At 53.3% G+C, this 21,286-nt stretch overlaps 1 protein-coding gene across 4 annotated transcripts in view; it reads left to right on the forward strand.

Moving 5' to 3' along the window:
• Positions 1-21,286, forward strand: part of KCNN3 (potassium calcium-activated channel subfamily N member 3) — a 235,211-nt gene that overhangs the window by 47,213 nt on the left and 166,712 nt on the right. For 2 of the 4 annotated variants that reach the window (XM_033414729.2, XM_004284650.3), the window contains exon 1: positions 1,062-10,873. The exons of the other annotated variants lie outside the window; for them this stretch is intronic. In XM_033414729.2, the coding sequence (XP_033270620.1) occupies positions 9,977-10,873 (897 nt within the window). In that variant the 5' untranslated portion in view covers positions 1,062-9,976. Of the gene's footprint in view, positions 1-1,061; positions 10,874-21,286 lie in introns of those variants that run through there. 4 annotated transcript variants of the gene reach the window in all.

A 21,286-nucleotide genomic window follows, 5' to 3' on the forward strand; every position in this document is an offset into this window, starting at 1 on the left:
AACTGTTGTTTGAATCAGTTTCTGAACTATGATCCAGGCCTGTTATTGGGGCAAGGGAAGAAGTGTCCTTGAGCAGCCCACATGCCCTCTTCTCCCCATCCAATGACAGGCAGCCTGGAAACCCAGAATGAAAATGTTCTCTCTTCTCTTGACCCTCCAGAGAGTCCACTGAGCTCATTAGCAGGCAGGGAAGATTCCCAAGGTAGAGGGCAGAGGCCAGGTCTGGAAGGACTAGGCTGGCGGCCCACCTGATCTCATGTGTGTAAGGGTCCTGTGCTTGTAGGCACTTTCCAAAATTGAGGTCTCCCCACTTCTTTGATGTCTTTCCTTTTGTTAGAAAAACTTACCAGAGGCTCTAGACTGGAAAAGGGAGTCCCAGGCTGGGCTGTGGCTCCCATCAGTGGGGAATTTGTCACTGCACTAAGTATCCAGCCAGCAGTGGCTGGGCCTCCTCCTGTCTAGCACTGCAGACCCCCAGCATTCTGGCCCCAACATCTGTGACAAGGATTATCTTTGAGTGCCCCGTGGTCCAGGATGGTGGGTGATTTATGGTTCTCCTGAGGTGTGGGTTGGAGTTCCACTTGTTATAAAGTCAGTGTTGGGAGTGAGTCACTGCTAGTGTGTGAGCCCAGCCGAGTGCCTTGAACCCACTTCCTGGGGTGACCTCATGGCCCTCTTTTCAGGGTAAGTCTTGGAATTTCCCTTATAAGTCTGGGGGAGAAACAGCTTTCTGTTCTGCTTCACTGTATTTAATGGCAGAAATTAAAAAATGAGAGAAATAGTGGTAAATGTGGGGGTTTGGAAAAGTTTTTGATCCCTCCCTTCATCAATCTTTTTCAGCCTTTTAAAACTGTATGTATATATGGGGCTTCCCTGGTGGTGCAGTGGTTGAGAGTCCGCCTGCCGATGCAGGGGACACGGGTTCGTGCCCCGGTCCGGGAGGATCCCTCATGCCACGGAGCGGCTGGGCTCGTAAGCCATGGCCGCTGGGCCTGCGCGTCCAGAGCCTGTGCTCCGCAACGGGAGAGGCCGCAACAGTGAGAGGCTCGCGTACCACAAAAAAAAAAAAAAAAAAAAGAAAGTATATATGTATAAACCCATGTGTATACATATATGTGTATGTGTGTGTATGTGTTTAGGTCTCTATCTGTATCTATATCTATCCATCTGAAGGGTCTTTGGGGATAGAGTTGGGGCTTCCCTGGTTCATTCACACGCTTCCTCCAGGATTAATGAATGTGGGGAGGGGGTTTTTGTAGTGGTGGTCAGGGCACAGAAAAGCTAACTTTATCCTCCTAATGGCTGAGCTCTGAGACAAGCCCAGCCTCCAGAAGGCCACTCTAGCCACCAATGCACGTGTTCAGTGACTTGTAGGGCCCAATGTGGTTTCCCGTAGGCCCTCTCTTTAAAGGTTCCTTGTGGCCACTGTGGGCACTGGAGGATGAAGCCAGCTATCCTTCCCAGAAGTGTGTGGCTTTTGGTTGAAAACAAAGCATGCTCCATGTTGGACCTGAGTTCATGGCTGTATGGAATCTCGTGGTCTTGGTGACCTGGTCTGATGTGTAGGTGGGCAGCCGTGGGACATGGATAGAGATGACAATGTTCTGATTTCATGGTGGAGAGCCCAATAGTGGAGAAAAAATGCTCGTCTCGGGGTGGGGACAAGAATAGCAGCAATGGCGTCCTGATCTCTCAGAGGGGCTGTTCATAGAGGGGATACACTGTGGTTCTCATGGCAGAGACAGGACTAGAGGTGATAGTTCTCTGGTCATCTGGTGGGATCCTAATGGGGGGCGCGCATGATCTGTTCTCATGGTGGGGAAACTAGTAGTGGTGATAATGATCTGATCTCCAGGGGAGGATAAATGAAGGGGGCTGTGTGGCAGTGGGGAGATGAGGTGCTTCTGTACCCAGGGCAGCAGGGGGTCCAGGAGTCCAGCTCAGAAAATCTCCTGGACCCATGTTTGTTTTTATATAAGAGCAAAAGGGCTGTCGAAGTCTTTCCCTCAGACACTGCTCATGCACACAGCCATGGGATGTAGATTCTCCCTTCCCTCCTCTCAGAGTCCTGCCTGAGAGATGCTGGCCATAGTGATTAAGTGTCGGATTTGATGGGGATCCTGTTAAGACACTAATGCTCTTCTAATTCTGGCTAAATTGGCATTGGTTTTGTTGATCTACCTACACAGGTTGAGCTTGTTGCCTCCAATTTCAGGTGATTTCCATCTTGTCACTCTCTCCTTCCCACTTAGCGCATCTAATCCTCAGGCTCTTCCAGCTGCCTGGTATCTCCTGTGAAGCATCCTGCTGCCTCCGAGGCTAGGCAATTAGAGACTCAGACTCCAGCAGGGAGGGCGGCTACGGATTATTACTGAGGAGGGAGAGACTGAGTGCAGTGTCCATAGCAACCCTCCAGCTTTCACCTTTACCAGGAGAGAAGGAAGGCAGGAAGGCAGCGAGATTCCTGCCCTTTTGCATTATTCATATCGGAGTGCTGGGCGCGGAAGGCCTTGGCTGCTGACTTTGCCCTGTGAAAGCGGTGTGGGGAGAGGGGACTTTTTCTCATTTAATAGCAGCGACTTGGAGTGGACATGTAGCTGGGAGCTTGAGTTTGGGATGTACGCAGTGAGACAGCAGGAGGGATGTAGTGAGCTGTGCTGTTGGGTGTCCAACAGCTACTGAGAGATGATAGGCCCCCTGAAAGGGACACATCACATCAAGGGGATCCTGATTCGAGTCCCAGCTTTGTCCTTAACTCACATGTGAGCTTAGGCAAGTCACCTCCCATCTCTGGGTGGTCTTCTCTTGCTAGTAAGGCTGGGCCCTAGGCATCTCTGTGGTCCCTTCCAACCCTCTCATTCAACGGTTTTATGCTGGCTTACCTAGGACAGATAATAGGGGTAATATGTTCTTTCCTTATGGTGGAAAAGCTCGAAGAACCTGCCAAATAGAGGCTACCTTTGCAAAATGTTCACAAAGGTAAATCCTGGCACCAGATGTAGTCCCCGAGTCTCCACGGAAGGAGGCAGAAAGTTACGGGCGCAGTTCCCTTTGGGGATCTCCCTCCACGCCTCCCAAGGTGCCTGGAGTGCAGAGCTATGTGCACGTGCCACCAGCAGAGGTCGCCACACTCCTCACAAACCGGCCACAGGTTGCTGTGCCCCAGGTGGGTGCGCCCCGGGTAAGCATCAGCTGGGGCCTCAATCTCAGAGCCAGAGCTGGGCGGGGAGCTGCCAGGACCTTGGAGTCTGGAGTCTGGGAAGAGGCTGATGGCACCGGCTGGCTCAGAAGGCTCGGGCTCAAGTCACCAGCCAGGCTCCGGGGATCTGTCCTTCACTCTCGACCCTAACTGTAGGAGGGTGGTTCATCCAAGGCTACAGAGTGCTGCTGTGTCCCTTGGTGCCTGGGGCCTGCGGCTGCCCTGGTTCCTGACCTTCTCTTGGGCAGCTCAGGTGCCAGCTCTGGGTTTGGGAAACCATTAGAGGTAATTTTTTTTTTTTCTCTGAGCCTTTTGGGACTGAGACCAGGAAGCTGACTTAATCGGTAAATCTTAATTGAGAGCATGTGCTGTGCCAGGCACTGGGGATTCAGCAGTGAATAAAACAGACAGAGATTCCACCCTCAGGAAGCGGAATCTCTGGTTGGGGGGCAGGGTGTCATCATCTACACAGTGTGGGGCTGGGCGACGACACCCACCCATCCAGGACAGGCCAGTGATGGGCTCTCTCCACTGACTTAGCCTTGAGCAGACAGGCCTTTGGACCTGCGCTGGCTCTAGGGATGAGGCTCAGATGCTGAGCCCTGGCCAAACGGGTCTACATGGGCTCTCCCCCAGCCACCAAGGTCCACCAAGCTCCTTGCATTTGCCCAGTCCACACACGTAGCACTTTACAGTTTGCAAAGTGTGTGCCCCTATACCAGCTCCCTGTGAGCCTGGCAAGGCCTCATGGTGACAAGATGTTGGTGCCCTGTACCCATTTCTCATGCGTTCTTTCCAGATACTGTATCAGCACCTTTTATTTAACCTTGGACCCCCTCAAATAAATGTTCCCATCTGGACTGATCCATCTGGCCAGAACAGCAAGTTCTCTCACCAAAGCCATGGAGGAGTGGTGAGGAGAAGCATTTAAAAATGTATCTCGTTTTTCACAAAACAACCACGGAGGGAGGCATGAATGGGTCCAGTTTTACGGGCTCAGAGTGGTGCCTTGTGGTCACCGGCAGGAAGATGGCAGCTCTAAAGCTCAGGTATTGGAGTTCCAGCCCAAGGCTGCTCCCGGCACCCCTGCCTGCCTGCTCCACTCCATCTTCTCTCCATGTCCAGGACCAGCCCTGCCTGCCACAAAGTTTTTGGAGCAAAATCGTCACCCTTCTTTCAGACAGGTCTCAGTGGAGCTGCTCTGTTGAAACCTCCCCCACTCCTTTTGTCAAAGGGGGTTTCCTGGAGAACCTGGGTAGGAGTGGAGGGTAGGAGGAATCTTTCCTCTGGAAGGGGAAGAAGCCCAGTGGTGGTGGCTGAGTGGAGAGGTGACCTGCAAGTGGACGGTCCAGTTTGGCTCATGGCGTGGCCTCTTCCCTCCTTTGAGAACAAGAGCAAACCAGTTGCCTTCTCTAGAACTTAACTCAGTTTCCCCATCTGTAGAATGGGGATACTAATCTAACTCCACTAGCTTGTTGGGACCACATTTGCACAGAGCAGGCTTTCAGTGAATGCACCGGGGTGTGAGATGTTGAGCTGTACGTCTCTTTTGTAGCGAGACCCATACGAAGCACAAAAGTTTCAGTTTTTCTTCAGCAAAGAGGAAATGGTGTGAAGCTGCCATTGGTGGCTAAGAGCGGTTGGTGGGTGCCCTGGAGGCAGGTGGGATGTGCTGTGGTCCTGTCTCACTCTTTCTGCCATGACTTGGGGGAGGGTGGGTGGGCTTTACTTAGGAGAGCCCTCACCCCGGGTCTGGATGTTCAGGGACTCAGAGAAAAGAAGCATGGATGAGAGACCTACACTTACAGATCGGCGTTCATTGTGGCCACTGGTGCAGGTAAGGGGTAAGCATTGTGTCCAGGGTCAGAATGCCCTGAACTCTCATTCATGCATCAATTCACTCACTCACGTCCAGATTTAACACATAATCTGGGTGTGGGGTGAGGTGTAGTATTGTGTGTGTGTTTTACAATCCACACCACCGGCTCCTGTCCCCAAGGAGCTTATGGTGTAAATTAAAAACAGGGGAGAAAAGTCATGTATACAGAGAACTCCAATACAAGGCAAGAGGTGAAAAGTATCCCCAGAGAGATACAAATAAAGTGCTAAGGGAATTCAGAAGAGGAAGATGATGTCAAATTAGGGGGAAGGAGCAGAGGAGGGGAGGTGTGGGAAGGCTTTGGGTGGAGGCATCACTGTGCTATCCTTAAATTCTAGTGGGACTGGACACCAAGTGAGGGGTGAAGTGGCATTCCGGGCAGCACAAATGGGGAATGGGAAAGAGCATGGGTCTAGGGTTCAGAAGGATCCAGGTTGAAATCCACGACTAACTGGTGGCCTTGAGTGAGTCACTTCAACCTTTCTATACTTTAGTTTATGGGGGCGAGAGTGTAATGGATGGAGCAATAGAACCTTCCTGGCCTGCCTTCCAGGGCTGCCAGGAAGTGCAAATGGAGTACTTTATGTGAAAGCAGTTGGAAAACTGTAAAGTGCTAGCAAATACAGGGGTTGTTTTTATTTTAAAAACATTAACTGATCCTGTAACAGAGCTCCTAGTTAAGAACACAATAATGACTGAATCTGAATGGGCTAATGAACTGTTCAGCGCAGAGCTGTCTCTGACCCAACCATCCAGGGTCTGAGGGAGGTGTCGTTGATCTTTAAGATACTTCTATTCTTAGAAGGTTAAGGATAGCCCTTAACCACCACTAGCTTTTCTAAAAATCCCGCTATTGTCTGTCATTGTATCTAAACTCCATCCATCCACCTATCTATCCATCCATCCATCCATCCATCTATCCAATAAACCTATAATGAGTATATCCACAGCCAGATAACCCTGATCAGTGCTGGGGATACAGAAAAAATTAGACCCCTTCTCTGTGCTCAAGAAGTCTACAGCTTAGTGGGAAAGACAGCTATATAAACCATATATCATTCCTTTTCTTAAACCCATTTTCAGTCAGTTCTATGTTTTGGGGGTAACAAGTTCCACGGACCACAGATTATGGGATTTTAAAGGTGAGGGATCTTAGAAATCATCTCTTCTATCACATTCATTTTACTGATGGGGGAAATCATTATTTGTGTGGAAAGCACTATGACTTCCTCTTATTTGCCTCAAAATGACCTCGCCAAGGTTTCAAGTTCAGTTCAGTTCAGTTCAATGAATCTTTGTTAAGCATCTGTTATATGCCAGGCTCTGTGTAAGAGCTGCAGGTCCGATGATGGAGAAGACATAATTCCAGCCCTCACAGAGGTCACAGTCTAGGAGGAAAAGAACACACAAAGAGATGACAGCTATAGTGCTTGATACTGAAAACTACAGGAGAAGGGCCCCTGATTTGGATATGGGGGAGCTTGGGAGAGGCTTCCCAGCAAGAAGTCCTGTGAGCCATGTCTTGAAGGGCGAAAGCAATGTGCTGGATGAAGATGTACTGGAAGGGCTTGCCAGGCAGAAGGAAAAGTGTGAGCAAAGGCATGGAGGTATGAAATAGCATGGCTTGTTGGAGGAACCATAAGAAGCTGGTGGTATTGGGGCTTAAAGAAGGAAGTGGTGAGGAATGAATGTGGAAAGGAGGTCAGGGGCAGAGCGACAGCACACCTGATGTGGAGCTGGTATGGCCAAAGGCCACCATTACCTTATTGGGTTTCATGAGCATGTCCTTGTTCACTTTCCTTGTCTTCTCTGGGCTAAGAAACTCCACCACATCCCCTTGACCTTCATCTTTACAGACTTAAGAGGCATAATTTATTTGAAGGAAGAGCCTATCCTTCAAGGTGTGGATTTGGACATGCAGGAAAAAGTCAACCCTGATTTGCAGGTGTAAACACTCCCATCATCACTAATTTCAAGCTATCTGTGTGACATCATTGGTTGTGGAGTTGGGAAGAGATATGCACCTTTGGCTTTTAGGAGCCAGTACCAGCCAGCTCCAGCACACCAGCTTCTGGGCAGCGTGTGTGGCCTGGTGAGATAGCCCACTACTACTGACTTTCATGATGTAGGGGCCCTTATCACTCCCATTTTATAGAGTAGGAAGCTGAGGATCAGAAGGTAGTTATCCTGCCTGTGGTTACACAGCCATTGCATGGCAGAGAGGGGCTCCAGCCTGGGCAGTCTGACTCTAGAGCTCGAGCTCTAACCATGATATCATTCACTTCGCATTCCCATAGGGTGGCTGTATTGAAGGGCGTGAGCTGCATCGGTGGCATTAGCTGTCAAGCTCCAGCCCATTTCCAGATGAATCTCTAGCTTTGGCTCTGGTATAGTTTAGTCCCCCACCCCCGCCAGGTGTTTCTTATCCCCCTCCATGATAGCAGGACATATTCTAACAGTCCCTATGGGATCCAGCTGGTACAGCCGGGATGGCCCAGAAAGGTCAACTGAGGCAGAAGACAGGTCATAGCGGTGGAGTGAGCACAGAAATGCCCAGACCTGGAGTCTGCCCCTAAAAATTGATTTTTCACAGCCCAGATGCTGTATCCAGCCCTGAGAAGCAATACTAACAGCATATTTCTGCTACTAATGACATAGTAATGATAATTTATTAGGAAATCATTAAGCCTAAGTATATGATCTGGAGCCTTGAACCAAACAGGTGGCTCTGTTTGGGGATGGATGGAGGGAAACCAAGAAGACAGAAGGGAAGGGGAGAGCAGTCAGGGCATGCCGGAAGGGGTGAGGTGGAGGGTACCGGAGGGCCGGCATGGTTGTGAGAAAACACATGAGACCCCAGCTTGTGTCTGAGCCCCGGCGCTATGACTTGTAGTGGCAGGGGGTGTGACCATGTCATTGATAATAATAACAGTAATCAAGATTATCAGGTGTAGTTGCAATTATTCAGGTTTCTGGGGTTGTGACTTACAAGTACTATTTAGCTCTCAATCATTTGGACTGAGAGGGGATTGGAGAGGTGAGAACTGGCATACGGCAGATACTCTGGGCTCTTTTGATGGGAGCCCTGCTCCTTCCTGACCTGGCCACTTGCTGCTCACCATTCAGAACTGCTTTAGAACCTCACTGTGTGTGGGCGTGTGTGTGTGTGTGTGTGTGTACGTGTTTGTGGGCCAGTGAGTGCACACCTATGTATATAGGTGCACCTGCATACGTGTATCTGTGTGTGTGTGTGCATGCATGGCTCTCCTCCTCTTCCCCCTTCCTACCAGAGAAGCAGCTGGACAGAGGCCAAGGGGTGATGGGGGAAGCAAGAGCCAGGCAGGAAGATGCCTCCCTCCTAAAACCCCAGGTGTGCTTGGGGAATCCCATAATGGCCCCTTCTTCACTGATCCCTAAGTCAGCTGCCGTTAGAAGTGGAAATGAATTCAGCTGGGTCCCATCTTTTTGGAACTCCCTTTGCACACAGTGGGAGCTTAATAAATACTTGATGATGGTTCTGAACCTGGGAAGCCAGCAGCTGTTCCCAGCTCTGACTCTCAGAGCTCCATGGGACAGATCAGGTGGGGAGCGACCACGGGGGTTTTCAGTCTTCCTTCCAGACCTTCCCATGACTCCAAGTCCAGCTGGAGCCATAGTCCATTTCACACATCCTGCTTTGGGGAGGCCAGTTCTTCCTCCACAGCTTCTCTCTGGCTCTTTCCACCCCTCATTTGAGCAATATTTATGGAGCAACCACTGTGCACTGAGCATCACAGTGGAAAGGCATCCTGGGAGATGGTATAGGAGCTGTGGGGTCAGACCGAGCTGAGTTCGAATTCTAGCATCCTTAATTACAAACCGGGTAACATCTGGCAAGCTACTTATCTGTGCTTGAGTGATTTTTTAAAAAACGGGTTTCATCTGTAAAAGCAGAAGGATAACATCATTTTCATAGGATTGATGTGAGGATTAGAAATAACAGATGCTCCTGCACACATATTGCAGGCAGTTCAGTATTTACCTGGGGTCAGGAGGATGTGGGTTCCCTCTGCTTCTATGACCTTGAAGTTGTTAGTAATCTCTGAGCATCAATTTGTGAAATGGGAACGCGATGCCCACCTCCTTGCGTGTTTGGAGGATGTAGCTGGATAATATGTGTGAAACAACCTATCGCAAACCCTGACCATTAATAACTGTCTTCCTGCTTCTTGCCCCCGCATCAGGATGCACAGCTCCCCTCCTTAGGAGGACCTCTGCTCCTCCTCGCCACCGCCCCGCGTGCGCTTACATCTCGTATCGCCGTGCGCTGACGGCTTTCTGCCATACCTGTCAGAGGAAAGAGGGCAGCTGCTCAGCTCCCGGGTGGGGAGCGGAAACTACATTTCCCAGCCTTCGCTGCGCTGCCACTGGGGCTGGGAGCGGAGCGCGGCAGGCCCCTCCTTCGGGGAGGAGCCTATGCGGGGGGCGGAGTTAGGAGGTGGTTGGAGAGTTAAGACAAGCCAATGAGACCGGCTGCTAATAAGTGGGCTTGGCTTACCCTATAACAGTGGCAGGAGGAGGAGAGCAAAGCTATTGAGCCAGCGAGGAGTGAAGCTGAACCTGGCCTCACACGCTCCTAGAGGACCACCTCCTGAGACAGAGTTCTTTTTCCCCCTTCTTCTTCTTTCTCCAAGCTCCCCTCCTGCCCTCCCTCCCTGCCCAGTACAATGCATTCTTGAGTGGCAGCGTCTGGACTCCAGGCAGCCCCAGAGAACCGGAGCAAGCCAAAGAGAGAGGACTGGAGCCAAGACACGCTGGTGGGGGAGCTTGGATGCCTGGCTTCCTTTGAGGACATCTTTGGAACGAGGGTGGCTTTGGGGTGGGGAGTTGTGCTGCAGGGAATCCAGCCAGGCCCCAAGATGGACACTTCTGGGCACTTCCATGACTCCGGGGTGGGGGACCTGGATGAAGACCCCAAGTGCCCCTGTCCATCCTCCGGGGATGAGCAGCAGCAGCAGCCGCCTCCACCGCCGCCGCCACCAGCACCAGCACCACCAGCAGCCCCCCAGCAGCCCCCAGGACCCCCGTTGCAGCCTCAGCCTCCGCAGCTTCAGCAGCAGCAGCAGCCGCATCCCCTGTCTCAGCTCGCCCAACTCCAGAGCCAGCCCATCCACCCCGGCCTGCTACACTCCTCTCCCACTGCTTTCAGGGGCCCCCCTTCATCCAACTCCACCGCCATCCTCCACCCTTCCTCCAGGCAAGGCAGCCAGCTCAATCTCAATGACCACTTGCTTGGCCACTCTCCAACTTCCACAGCCACAAGTGGGCCTGGTGGAGGAGGCCGGCACCGGCAGGCCAGCCCCCTGGTGCACCGGCGGGACAGCAATCCCTTCACAGAGATAGCCATGAGCTCCTGCAAGTACAGCGGTGGGGTCATGAAGCCCCTCAGCCGGCTCAGCGCCTCCCGGAGGAACCTCATCGAGGCTGAGCCCGAGGGCCAGCCCCTCCAGCTCTTCAGCCCCAGCAACCCCCCGGAGATCGTCATCTCCTCCCGGGAGGACAACCATGCCCACCAGACCCTGCTCCATCACCCCAATGCTGCCCACAACCACCAGCACGCCGGCGCCACCGCCAGCAGCACCACCTTCCCCAAAGCCAACAAGCGGAAAAACCAAAACATTGGCTATAAGCTGGGACACAGGAGGGCCCTGTTTGAAAAGAGGAAGCGACTGAGTGACTATGCTCTGATTTTTGGGATGTTTGGAATTGTTGTTATGGTGATAGAGACCGAGCTCTCTTGGGGTTTGTACTCAAAGGTAGGGGCTGCAGTTTCTCTTTATACCTTGAACAAAAGGAATATGTAGGTAGCAAGAGAGAGAGGGAGAGAGAGAGCGCGCCGAGTTGGGGGGGGGCGGGGAGAGAGAGAGAGAGATTGGGGGAGAGAGAGAGATGGTGGTGCTGGGGAGAGGCGTTTGCTCAATTATATGGAACACTCTAACTTCCCGTGGTTTTCCTGCTTAATCCCGGGAGAATTCATTCCTTGCTTCCTTGGGAGGGGGGACATCCCCACACACTGTGTCTAATTTGTAGACTCTGTGTTAGGGAGGATTAAAGAATCCCTTCTGAGAAATCATCTTTCCTCCTGGCTCACTCGTACTAAAGCATAACCTAGCAGCTTAACGCACCAATTAATTACACTCCGCCTTGATGTGCTTGCCAGTTCCTGTGACTTCCCCTCCTCTCCTCCCCTCCCTGCTCCACTCCATTTTCCCGAGGATAAAAAAGAAATAAATGTCCGGGTGGGGGGGTGGTGGGGATTCCATGCCAGTCCCTTCTCTCTCTGTCTTCTCTCTCTCTTCCCAAGTTTCTGTTTCCCTCCTCATCCCTGAGAGACTTAGGGCAAAATAGAAAAGCACCCGTGACTTGAGTCTCCTGGCGGCATGGGGTAAAAATGTAGGCGGAGGAAATCAGCGGTCTTTTCTCTCAGGAAAGAGGACTCAGAATAAACCTGCTGCTGCCTTGTAAACATCCCCTGATAAAAATGGCTACAGGTGTTACCCGGGCAGAGCAGATGGGCGCCGCCTTGGCATCAGCTGGGGTCGGGGGGAGTGCCTCTTCTTCGGATGGGATGACAGGGCTTCCTGGGAGTCCCCGAGAGCTCATGCCCCCGGCTCAGCCCCAGTTCTCCCCTCCCACCCCAACTCCTTCTTCTTCGGATAAATACGGATGGGTGTGTGAGTGCGCGCCCCGATGAAGAACGGCGGCACGGCTTTAGCGGGGGAGCTGGCCCCACTGCCCCAGCCTCTGTCCAGTCCCAAGACGGAGGAGGGGGTTTCCCTCCCCGAGTGGGCTTGGAAATCGCGTCCTCCAAGGGAGTGGGGCTTGAGGAAGGTGGGTTTCTGTCAAAGCTCTGCTTGCTGGGAGCCCTCCTGCTGCGAGCTTGAAGGCTTGGAGACCTGGGGAGTCACTGGGCAAGTGGATTTTTTTCCCACTCTACCCTTCACCCCCAATTTGTTGGTGTGAGTGTGTGTGTGTGTGTGTGTGTGTGTGTGTGTGTGTGTGTGTGTGTGTGCAGGCTTGCTTGTTTGGATTTCTCTACTTATTTGTCATTTTGGGCAGCGGGTAGCTGGGAGGGGTTCAGCTGTTGGAGGTTTCAAATAGAGCTTGTTTCAGGCTGGGCACAGCTGCTGCGAGACTGTCACATTCCTTGTTGAAATCCAGCCACAAAAACCTAGGAGGTGCTGATCGGATTTCCCCCATTCCCAGCCTCTCGCTAGCTGGAGCAGAGGATGGGCAGATTTGCCCGCTCTGGAAAGGGGTGGGGCAGACCTGTCAGATGACCTGAATAACCAGAATCAAGACTTCCAGGTGGAGGGTCCCCCAGGGACCTGGCTGCTCAGAGAGGACTGCCCCAGCCCCGGGCAGCTCCTGGAAGCTGCCTTCGTCTAAACGGCTCAAGGATTTGAGCCCCTCTGTGAGCCGGAGCGAGTGGGGTTTCCCCGGGAATCGCAGCTCACTTAGTCATTCCCTGTAATGAGCCTCTGAATCTGCGGGTCCTTCTGCTCGCTGCCTTCTCCCACTGGGCGCTCTGGGAGAGGGGGCTGCTAGCCTCGGCAGCCCTGGCAGCTGCCCTGGGCACAATCCCGTCTCCCTCCAGGCACCCCCTGGGGACCAGGAGCCCTTGCTGGGGGAAACTGATGAAGGCCCAAGTGCTGGGGGGGTGGGGAGAAGGGGCAAGACAAGCACCCTCTCTTTTAGTGAACCCTGTGGTCAGAGCTCTTAGGGGAATGGCCCTTCCTAGAGACAGCTCCCAGCGTGGGATTGGTCTGTGCACATTTGTTTTAATGGGGCGGGAGGGTTGCTGGTAGAGCCGGTGCCTCCCTGATGGAGTATTCAGGGAAAGGGGCTTTCCCAGAGCCGGAGACAGCAGACTCTGGCGCAAAGGAAGGGTGAGGTGATCCAAGGGGTAGGCTTTGCCTAATTTTAAATCGATGACCCTCTGGCTGATGGAAGAATGAAGGGGGCAGCAACCCGGGAAGTCCTGCCTGCCTCAGCTCGTGAGGCGGCCACCTCCTGTGCACCTTGGGGTCGGTATCGGTTGTGATGAGCAGGGCTCACCCGCTCACCAGCCCTTCCATCCTCTATCCATCCAGGCACTGAGTCATTATTGGAACAAGTATTTTCTGGGTGTCTGCGGCAGGCCCTGTGGACCCAGGAGGGGATAAGGTAGCTATTCCCTCTCCTCCTGGGGGCAAATAGGATTGTTTTAAAGAAGCAGACCAAAGTTTGAATCCTAGCTCTGCCACCTCCAGTGTGTGATCTTGGACAAGCCATGTAGCTTCTCTGAGCCTGTCTCCGCAGCTGTCAAGTGGGGAGAGTGAATTAGTGTAAGGCGCTCCATACAGGACCTACTGTTATTGTTATTAATGATGAAGATGAGAGGAAAAGAGATGTCTTTTTCCTCTGTTATCTAACTCTGGCTCCAGAATTAGTTGGGACCTTGATAGCTTGGGAACTAAGACTTGTCAGTGGAGCGAGAAGTTGTATCTCGGAGGGGAGAAGTTCTGAGATGGGGCTGGGTCTTCTGACTGGAAACCACCTATAGCATGGGTCTGTTGTAGGGGAGGTGAACATTTGTTCTCCAGCCTTGCAGAGAAAACGGACGCTGTTGTGACAAGAGGGTTTAGTTCAGAATGAAGAATCAACAGCTGGGGGAACTCAGATGTTCAGTGGACCCTGGGGAGGGATGGGTAACAGCCTCTTTTGCTGGAGGACTCTCTGTGTCTGGTTGGCTTTGCTAACTGGTCTGGAAGCAGGAGGGTGGACAGGGTGGCCTCAGGCACCCCACCCAGACTGGGTTATTCTGCACTGATGGTGGCAGTTCCCACTCAAAGGCCCTGGGGAGAGGGACACACTTTCTTTTCCCCAAATGATGAAGACTGCTAACCTTGTGCTTGAGCTGCTGCTTTGGGAAGTTCTCTGCTCTTTTCCACGGGGCTGTGGCCTTCCTGTTTGCCTGTCTTTGGCTGATATCTGTTACTGGGGGAGGAATTCACCATGCAGGCCTGGCTCTCTTGAGAAAGAAAATGGCATGACCCCTGAGCATAGTCAGTTAATGCAAAAGGGAGCCAGCCTGAGGAGATAAGAAATCAGGACGGAATGGTCCTTGGCTCTGCTCTCACATGCCTCAGGTGATGATGGGGAAGGAAGATGGGCTGCGGTAAGAGGAGAGCTGTTTGTGATCATGCCAAGGCTGTGGCTTCTGATGCTACTGGGTTATCCCCGAACCGAATGAGCGTCCAGGTGTTTTCCTTATGGGTGGATTTACCCTTGAGGCCTTAGCCACCATCATAGGCCAGGTCTAGAGGTCCTGTTGAGGAATCTTAGTGGCATTGTCTCTACTACATCAGTGCTGGTCAGGATTAAGGAATGAGGATTTGGGGAGTCTTTCTTGGCATGCTTTATTTTCTTCCAGAGCTGGTTTGAGGCACACCCACTTTGTGGTCTTACACTGCCTGCTGTGCTCTTTCCACTTGAGTCCAGAGAGAGCTGGGGACTCTGTGGATGCCCCCTCCCCACCTTGCCATCCTGCTGGTGTCTGAGCTGGTGCCCCCATCCAGCTGGCAAGTCATTGGTGGCTCAGGGACCTCGGGCGTCGGGCTGTGGGGTCAGCCCAGGGGAGGCTGGGAAATGCTGGGACAGCAGCAGGGTGGTTCTCTGTCTCCACCAATTTTGCACAACCTAAAACCACTTAACCACCTCTGGCCTCACAATCTGTCTGAGTTTCGCTGCCCAGGTAGAGCCCATCCTCTGCCCCTCTTGTGCCCCACTCCTGCCCTCCCCACCAACTTCCTGCCCCTCAGCTCTTCCAGCTCCCCCTGGGGGCCTTGTTGCTGGGGTCACCCGGGCCGTGGGTGGAGGAGTGGATATGCTGGGGCTTCCCTGTCTACTCCATGCGTGGCTTCCTTTCTTCGGGCCCCCTCGTGGGAGGCCACCCTGAAAAGGGCAGCCTTCTCTGTATCGGCCGTTCGCTCTTCCAAGAGAGTGGGGCCCCTTAGGGCCAACTTGTATCTCTTTGCTGACCTCACAGAGGCCCACCCCCAGCTTCCAGCCTGAATGATTGAGTGGGCTCACCGGTCCCAGCCCTTCTGTTCCCCTGCCCTCCCTGTCATGGAGGTCTTCTCTGCAGAAGGGCAGAGCAGCAGCCGGGGCTCTGCTGGGAGAATTGTCTACACCTCCTGCCAGACCCAGGAGCCGCTTTGGGGTGGGGGGGTGACTGGGGGGGGATGTCCTGATGATTGGGAGCAGATGCCTCAGGGCACTCGTGTCTGTGGTTTCAAGCATGCTGGGAAAGTAGGAATAGGTCAGACTCCTCTGCATGGAGCCTCCCTGTGGGATGACATGCAGGACCGGGTTGCAGAAGGCAGGAGACTCTTTATAAGCGACTGGCTAGAGGTAGGAGCCTGGGAGCCAGCCACCAAGGTCCCAGGCATACATTTTATCATCACACCCAGCGTCTTGGCCCAAGGAGGGCAAGAGAGACTCTGGGAGCATGAAAACGAGCCCCTCTCCCACCCAGGGTAGTGGCGACTCTATTTATAACCTTTGTGGACAGTCTGCAAATGAGCCAAACGTTTGTAACCCACAGAAGGGACAGATAACTTTTATATATGCTTCTCCTTTGCATGTCATGACACTATTTATAACTGTCCCGGGGGAAAGACTTCATAATACATCCGGACTTCCCTTCCCCATGGGCAGTGCTCCCTGCTGCTCCGGCCCTGGCATCATTGCTAGGGCATTTATCGGCTACACAGGCTAATTAGAGAGCTGGTGGATGGCCTTGTATTTCCCTTATTGAGCTTGCAGGAAGGGGGATTTGTGAGGCCAGCGTCCAAAGATCTGCTCTAAAAAATATAAGGGTAAAGAAAAACAAAATGAAAAGCAATTGGAGTAACCTCTGTGGTGAAGCTGAGGCTGGGAGAGAGATGTAAAGTCAGAACTGAAAGGTTTGGTTTTGTTGCAGTTATTTGTAAAGCACATTTGGGGGAGAAAATGAGTGTGTACTAGAGAGAGAGGGAGAGAGAGGGAGAGAGAGAGGAAGGGGTTGTGGAGGGTGGCTGTATATTGATGAAACACCGCCTTCCTCAGCTCAGTGGCAGGCAGACCAGCACGTTCATTCATTCGTAGCTGTTTTTCTTCTCTTTCTTTCAAAACCCCAAAGGCACAGAGAGAAAGAAGAAAGCCTCCTATTCCTCTTTAAATAATGATTCTAAGACTGCACTGTTCTCGGGAGCTTTGGGGAGGAAAATTCTAGTGCCTTTTTTTCTGGTAAGGAAAGTCTGGAGGAGGCTGATGGGTTTTTGGGTGCCCCCTCCCCCGACCCTGTCATTCCACCCCCAGGAGCTCAGCTGGGCTCCGAGAGCAAGGAGAGAGGGGGAGCTGGGGGCAGGGACCACCCTGCTTCATCTCTGGGCCTGGCACTGCATGGGCCACAAATGCTGCTGGGTGATGGGGCGGGGGAGGAGGGGACCATTTGTGCCTCACTGGGCCGGCTTTATCCTCGAGAGTCCTGGAGGTAGGGGGTGGTCATGGCACCCTTTGTAGATGAAGTCATGAGGCCAAGCTGACACTGCTAGTGGGTGACGGTGCTGGAATAAGAACCCAGGCCCATTGGACTCCCAAGTTTAGGCCTTTTTCCTTGCCTGCTGCTGCTGGAGAAATTGCTTATCATTCTTAAGAGACAAATCAAGGTTTATGGGCATGAGAGCCTTGATGCAAAATGTTGGGACGGGATGAACTTTACCGAGAGATAGGCAGGAAGCGGCTTGATGGAGGGTGGGAGATGCCAGTGCAGGTACCCAGAGGAGACAGTGTCCTGGGGGGTGGCCAGGGTAAGGGGGTGGGGCCCTGGGTGCAGCCTGGGTCCAGGGTGAGATGTGGACAGGCCCACTGTCCGTCATCGGGATGCCTCCTCACCTGGAGGCCTGGTAATACCGTCCCAGAGTGATGCTGGCAAAGCTGAGAGGGTGGAAGGTGTGGAACTAGACCCCTCCCTGCGAAGGCCTGGACCGGGAGGACTCCTCACGCAGCCCCGAAGGGCTCCCCTCCACCCTCGAGAGCCAGCAGGCCGGGACACTTCCACGCACGGCTCCCTGGCCTCTTGGTCCTCCTGTGAGCTTCCCGTCGCCCTCCTCTCCCCTTTCCAGCACTGGCTGCAGGGCTACTTATTGGGGTGACCCGCGCGGGCTCAGCATCTCACATCCAAGGTATTTCCATGTTTGTTTCTCCTCAGGGTCCCCACCTCGGCCTGGGAGTCATTACAGTCAGAGTATCTCACAGATGAGAAAACTGAGCTGCAGAGGGGTTAAGTGGCTACTCCTGGTGCCCGTGTGAGGAGAGATGGTTCTAGAACATGAGCTCAGGTCCCCAGTGCCTTGCTCGACTCTCTGTTCCAAATCCCACCAGAAACCTCTGCTGGGGATTTGAGTGAGGGAACCTTCAAGGGCTGCTCCATCCCTGCTTCTAGAACTTTCTTCCGCATCCTTGAGTCCCAGTTTCCTACTTCCCCGGCGTGAGGCTTTGTTTAGCTCTGTCAGCGGCAGTTAATGTTAAAGAAAGGCCTGTCTCTGCTTTGAAGGAGCCCTCAGGAGGTGCCTCCACCTCTTGCTTCTGACGTGTTGTATGGCCTTTGTCAAGTCCCTTCACTTCTCTGGGTCTCTGTTTCTCTAGCTTAAAAATGAGGGCTGGACTCTGATGCTGAACTCCCTGCTCCAAAGCTTTCTGATTCCATCAAACATGTATTTGTTGCTGTTCCATCACCAAGACAGCAAGCCATGGTCCTCCAACTCCTGTTTTCAAGGGGCGTCGGGCCTGCACCCAGGCACCGTCCATCCAGGCTGGGCTGCAGTGGTGTTGGGAGCTCTGAGGAAGCAGGCAGTCATTCGGGATGTTTGGGAGGCTTCCTGTAGGAGGTGGGTGGCCCCTGAAGGGTTAGACAGGCCAAGATGGCAGGGTCATGTGCAGGGGGCCTTTCTGAGAGTGAGAACGTTGGCAGCCAGGGTACAGGGTGCAGAGTGAGTAGGGAATGGAGCAGGGGCACCTTGGAGTTCCTGCCATGTGGTATCCACAGGGACAGGTAGGGAGGAAAGGGAAGCCTGGGATTTAATATTTAGTTGATAACTGTAATTGCCAGGGACTCAGAGTTCTTCCTAGAGTTCTGCACCCTCAGACCCTGAAGACCCGCTGCTCTTCTTTTCTCAGAGGCAATACTGATTGGCAGAGGTGGCCTGGCATGGCAGTTGCAGCCGTGGGCTCTGGGTTCGCATCCAGACTCGGCAGCATCCTAAGGGGGGGTCCTCAGGGAGTTTCCTGAACCTGGAGCCTGTTTCTCAGATGTTCAGAGCGAATCACAGCCCCTGCCTACAGCATAGCACCCAGGGCAGAGCTGGGCACACACTGAGCCCATCAGCTGTTGCTTTTGTGAGAGCAGTGCTTAGAAGATGATGCTGTTAGCCCTGAGTCCCCCAGAGAGCCGTGGAGGGCGCGGGTGCGTGTGTCACCCTCCACACAGGTGGCTGTAGAAAAGGGCTCTGGGAGAGGCGAACACGTGTGGAACATGCCCCCTTTCTCCTAAAATCAAATGGCTTTACCTTCGGTCGTGTTTCTGCCTGGGTCCCTGTGGGTGTGTCTGCACAAGTAAGAGGGAAGCAGACTGCTCCCTGGAAGGTGGGGCTGCAGTGATGGCCTGGCCTGGGCTTCTGGAGCCTTCTTACCTCATGGGACCCAGTTATTCTACACTCAGCGTCAGCAATCTGTGGCCTGGGCACAGCTCGTTGGGTGTGGACCTGCAAATCGGACAGGTGGAGAGAGGACAAAAATAAGCCCAGGGAGCCAGGCCAGGAGGCCCGGAGGAAGGTCAGGGGGACACACGATGACCAGGCAGAATGAGGCTGAGAGCACGGATGACAGCGGGAGGGCCAGCGGGAGGCCTTCCTGGGACAGAACTGGGCAAGCAGAGACTGCTAAGGCTTTCCTGACATGTCTTCAAGAGAACATAATTTTTCCTTCAAGACTTGCGGTGGGGTACCGTCTTGAATTCAAAAGGTTGTGAGGGCTCGTGAATCAAGGTTCTCCCTGTCCTTTCTGCGCTGGCAGGTGTTAACTCTCCCAACCAGGCGCCAAGGAGCATAAAGAGCAGCTGGGTTGGGGAGGGATGTACCAGGGGATCAGGGCTCGACCTGCGTGGAGGCCATTTTTTTTCCCCAAGGCCTGGTTGTAAGGTAACCAGAGTTGTATTCTGAGCAGAGCCGTGATAACACTAAATGAACAACATGCAAATGATGTGTGAAATAATATGCAAATTGGCATCTGTTATTTTTGAGTCAGCTTGTTGGGCATTTTTCTTAAAGGACAGGCATTGTGCTCAGTGTCAAATGAACAGAAAAGCTGTCTTACAGGATGCTCCCACGGGGGCTGAATGGGCTGGTACCTGCCCCTCAGAGCTCATGGGCACCAGGCCTGCCAGCCAGCATCTTCAGAATCATTGATGTTTAGCTTGAGCTGATAAATGGAGAAGCCCAGCAAGCTGGGGGTCTTGGCGAGGACCATCCCACAGACAGGGAGGGGGAGGAGACAGGTGATGTGCTGGCTAACCGTGGGGAGTGGGGAAGAGACTGCGCTGGGGGCTAATTCTGGCCCAGCCCCGTGCTGCTGGGTGACCATAAGGCCAGTGACTCAAAGTCTCTGAGCCTCAGTTTCCCCATCTGTAAATGGAGAGGGTGGCATTCACCAGCCTGGTGAGAACTAAACGTGATAATGGTTGGGTAAGTGGCCAGCCCAGTGGCTGGCACATCCCAGGCTGCCAACAAATGGCAGTTCTTCTTAGCGCCTTTGCCTGAGTTGGCACCTGCCTGCACCCTCGCAAGGTTCCACCAGCAGGGATTTTTGCACAGCCTTTTCTCCCTTTTAAGAAGATTTCTGATTTTAACAAATTGGGGCTTAGCCATTTTCTCTCTCTTCTGGCTTCCATCGGGTAGGATGTTGGCTTGCTCAGTCAGTCCCCGAATAGCTCCCACATGTGGGAATGCCCGGAGCCACAGACAGGGGTGACGTCACCTTCCTCTAGGATGAGGGCTTGGGCAGGGCGTGTTGCTGTGGGTCGGGCTACTGCCTTTGGAGGGGCTCAGAGCTGGATGGCATTGGTGGGTTGACCCAGGGGAGGCCTCCTCCAGGGGCAGCTGCTGGCATATCTGGCCTGGCGTGGTACCATACCTCCCTGAATGGCCAAGCTCCATGGGCCCACCAGGTGTGCCAGCCTGGGTGACATGGCCCCTGTACAGGCCTCCCACCTCAATGAGGAAGGCAGGGCAGAGACCATCTTCCTCTTTACAGGATCCCAAGACCCAGAGAAGTTATGTGACTTGTCCAAGGCCACTCAGCATTGTGAGTGGTAAGGGTGCAGCTAGAATCCAGGAATTCTGGGTTTTAGTCCCACTGAGCACCTGCTATGTGGCAGGCCCCAGTCTAGGTTCCAGGAGTGCAAAGGTCTGTGCCCTTAAGGATGTGAGTCAGCTATAGGGGTCTCTCCTCAATGAAATGTGTTTTTCTCTGCCTCTTCCTAGAAGAGCTCAGACTTTCAACACAGACCTGGATTCAAATCCTGGACATGTGCTATTGAGCTGTATGGCCTTGAGCAGTGGCCCCTTTTTTGGAAAGTGGGATTATAATTCCCATTGCTGAGGGTGGAGGTGGAGGATTCAATTAGGCACAGACCTGGCCCCCGGGGGCTCTTTGGTCCACGCTGGTCCGTGGCAGGCTTTGCCATGGTATTTCTTTTGAGAGTTCGGTGGCTATGGGTTTGTAGAAACCCTTAGAGCTGGGCCCATGACTCCCTGCCTCTCTTGCTCTGGGCTGGACCGGGCGTTCAGCTCTGCCAAGATGCTCTCTGCTGCTCCTGGGGTAGTAATGATGCGGAGCCGGGTGGGAGGACATTTTGGCACAAGACACCAGACTGGTCCACGCTGTGTGCCAGTGATGGAAAGATCCCTCAAGAGTGAAATGAAATTGATGTGAGTGAAGAGCAAGTCCGGGATGGAGGTTGAGTCATGAGGGTTTCCTCTTGGGTGGAGGGGACCATCTCTCATGCTTCTGTCCTCAGCTGCTTGGCAGAACGTGCCTCTCTCACAAAGTGGATACTTCTTTCCCCTTCCATAAAAATGACTCCAAAG

Source organism: Orcinus orca, chromosome 1 (genome assembly GCF_937001465.1).
Source record: "Orcinus orca chromosome 1, mOrcOrc1.1, whole genome shotgun sequence".
Taxonomy (NCBI): Eukaryota; Metazoa; Chordata; class Mammalia; order Artiodactyla; family Delphinidae; genus Orcinus; species Orcinus orca.